At 44.6% G+C, this 3,364-nt stretch overlaps 1 protein-coding gene across 1 annotated transcript in view; it reads right to left on the bottom strand.

Annotated features, from left to right (window-relative positions):
- Positions 1-2,741, bottom strand: part of VWA3A (von Willebrand factor A domain containing 3A) — a 65,054-nt gene extending 62,313 nt beyond the window's left edge. Inside the window, exon 1 of the mRNA XM_023764833.1 lies at positions 2,619-2,741. Coding sequence (XP_023620601.1) covers positions 2,619-2,741 — 123 coding nt within the window. The remainder of the gene's footprint in view (positions 1-2,618) is intronic.
- Positions 2,742-3,364: the final 623 nt, after the last annotated feature.

Below are 3,364 nucleotides of genomic sequence, written 5' to 3'. Positions count from 1 at the left end.
AATCTCAGCCATCTCTTGTAGCAATATGTTTGTGGATACATCTTCTAGGGCAAGGGAAACTAAGGAGAAAATAAACAAATGGGACTACATCAAAATAAAAGGCTTCTGTACAGCAAAAGAAACCATCAACAAAATGAAAAATAGACTGCTGTGTGGGGAAACATATTTGCCAATGATACATCTGATAAGGGGTTAATATCCAAAATATTTAAGAAACTCATACAACTTAATAAAAGGAACACAAACAATCCTATTTAAAAATGGGCAAAGGAGCCCTATGTGTTTTGGCTCAGTGGATAGGGCATCAGCCTGCAGAATGAAGGGTCCCAGGTTTAATTCCAGTCATGGGTACATGCCCGGGTTGCAGGCTCATCCCCAGTACCAGGTGTGCAGGAGGCAGCTGATCAATGATTCTCTGATCATTGACATTTCTCTCTCTCTCTCTCTCTCTCTCTCTCTCTCTCTCTCTCTCTCTCTCAGAAATCAATTTTTAAAAATGGGCAAAGGACCTATAGACACTTATCCAAAGCGGACATACAGAAGGCCAAGAGACTTATGCAAAAATGCTCAAAGTCACTGATCAGCAGAGAGATGCAAATTAAAATGACCATGAGGTATCACCTCACACTTGTTTGAATGGCTTCCATCAACAAATCAACAAATGACAAGTGCTAGTGAGGATGTGGAGAAAAGGGAACCTAGTACACCACTTGTGGGAATGCAGACTGGGACAGCCATTATGGAAAATGGTACAGTTTCCTCAAAAAATTAAAAATGGAGCTCCCATTTGACCCAGTGATCCCACTTTTAGGAATATATCCTAAGAATCCTGAAATACCTATCAGTAAGAATATATGCACTCCTATGTTCATAGCAGCATTATTTACAATAGCTAAGATCTGGAAACAGCCCAAGTGTCCATCAGTAGATGAGTGAATAAAAGATCTGTGGTACATTTATACCATGGGATACTGTGCAGCAGTAAAAAAGAAGGATCTCTTACCCTTTGAGACAGTGTGGAGGGACCTGGAGAGTATTATGCTAAGTGACATAAGCCAGTCAGAGAAAGACAAGTATCACATGATCTCACTCATGTGGAATCTAAGTAACAAATAAACTGATGAACAAAATAGATCCAGGGACATGGAAGCATTGAACAGACTGGGGAATCTCAGAGGGAAGGTGGGGGAGGGTGTGTGGGTGGGAAGAGATCAATCAAAGAAATTGTATGCAAATATGCATAACCCACGGACACAGCCAATAGGGTTGTGAAGGCCTGGGGGGGGAGGGCAGGCTAGAAGGTGTCAATGGGGGGAAAGAGGGACATATGTAATACTTTCAACCATAAAGATTTAATTAAAAAAAGAAAACATCAAAAGGGGCTGGGCACCTATGGGAATTGCGGGTGCAGCGGCTTAGGTGAAAGCTGGCGGAAAGGCGGAACCTGTGATTGGGACCAAGGGGGAAAATACCCCGGCCTCTTCCTCTCTCCTGCCTTCCAGCCTCTCACCGGTGCATGTCATTGGCCAAACCCAGACAGAAGCCAGCAGCTGAGAGACTGAGAAATGCAACCTGAGGGGTCAGAGAGGTTAAGCAAGTTTCTCTTGTAGCACAGCCTGTAAGTAGCAGGACCGAGATGCTATCTCAGGCCTGTCTGATCCTGGACCCCGGTCCCGCCCACACAATGTGCAGTCCCTGGACTTTTTGCATCTCCCAGGTGCAAGTGGCGGGCCCCTCGCCCCTGCAGTATTCTAGCCGAGACGGGACCTTCCTGGGGGACATCCCCCCCAGCAGGGGTCACACGGGGCCCAGCCTCTAACTGAGCTCTGGCTGTTACGCTTTGTCACCAGAGGTAACAAAAACTAAGCCTTAAGAAGTGAAAATGCACATTGTGTTTTCACTCACTGGTCTCACTAGTGACTTGTCAATTCAGAAATCTCCCAGGGGTCTACACACTGGGAACAGAGATTCTGGTGAAAAATGCTGAAACTAAGTTTCTTTAATATACAATGGAACTTAAAATCTGAAAGCCAAAATGATCAAGAACAAAACAAAAGAAAACAAAAATAAATAAATAAATAAACAATAAAAAAATACTTGAAGGCTCACTCAAATACATCCTGGACCTTGACTGCAGGCAGAGCGGTTGCATTTTAAAGGAGCATAACTGTGAAAGGGGAAGATGGCTCACATGAGGCTCAGCCTAAAACCACAGTCCTGGTTATTCTAAAGGCTAGTTCTTCTGCCGTAGCTCTCTCGCTCTGACAGCAATTCGCGACACTGCCTTTTAGATCTAGATTTTAGAGAATTCTAAACAACCCAGATCTCAGGAGGGGGATTTTGGAATTCAATTTCTTAGACTTCGGGCTTTGGTCACATGGAGAGCGCTCTTCACATGCGCTGGACATCCCAAGACATGCCCAAGAGAACCGCACCTGCCTATGGACAGCACAGTCTCCGTCATTTCTAAAGGCAGGGGCCAGAGTGAATGCTTAACTAATCTTTTTTGGTCCTGGGATCCGCCAAGAAGAGACAAAACACTCAGAGTTGGACACATTCTGCACTCCCTCACCATGACCCGTAAGCACTGTGATCAGTGAAAGCACAAAGGTTTTTACCAGTAAGTCCTGCGTCTGGTTAATGTGTGTGACCAGTAGCCCATTGTCTGGACCCTGGCCCAGTCCACTGCCATCCTCCTGGTTCAGCTGCTTCTTTGGAGCTCTGTCCGTGTTCCTCTTCATGCTGCGGAACAGTGACTCGATCAGTGCCCCAGCCCTGGACACCCATCCCAGCTGGCGGTGCCTCCGGGAGCAGTTCGTTTCTGTCTAGTAACTGGGGAGGGTTCCCGTAGGGTCCTGACAAACACGGACCCCAGGTGCATGAGGACGTCTGTCCTGCTCTGGAGGTAACTGAAGCCTGAGGTCTGGGACCGGGCAAGGCCATTTACCTGCCTCATTCAGGGCAGTGTGCCCCTCCAACTCCCAAGAGCAAAATATTATTATTGTTTTCATTTACAAAATCAGAGAAGATGCTTCCCAGGAATTTCCCAGATATTTGTTATCTTAGCCTTTGTTATGGTGACGAGTGTGTGTAGCCATTATAAAAACACCCGATGTTTTATTAGAAAAACACTCATTGTTTTATTAGAAAAATACCCAATGCTTATTTTCCTAGGGAGGAACAGTCTTTGGTAACACAGAACTCCGGAGTTTGCTGGGGTAAATATTAAAAATGATTAAGGATCTAGGTATTTTGAAATAACAGGATACTGAATATTAATCTGAATTTGCCTACTTTTGGATTTTTATTACAGAGAATCTAGGAGATAGATTTGAATCTATTAATGAATATGTCATGTATTTTA

This window comes from Myotis lucifugus, unplaced genomic scaffold (assembly GCF_000147115.1).
Source record: "Myotis lucifugus unplaced genomic scaffold, Myoluc2.0 scaffold_352, whole genome shotgun sequence".
Taxonomy (NCBI): Eukaryota; Metazoa; Chordata; class Mammalia; order Chiroptera; family Vespertilionidae; genus Myotis; species Myotis lucifugus.
Note: the sequence above shows the minus strand (reverse complement) of the source record. Positions and strands in the feature narration are given on the sequence as shown.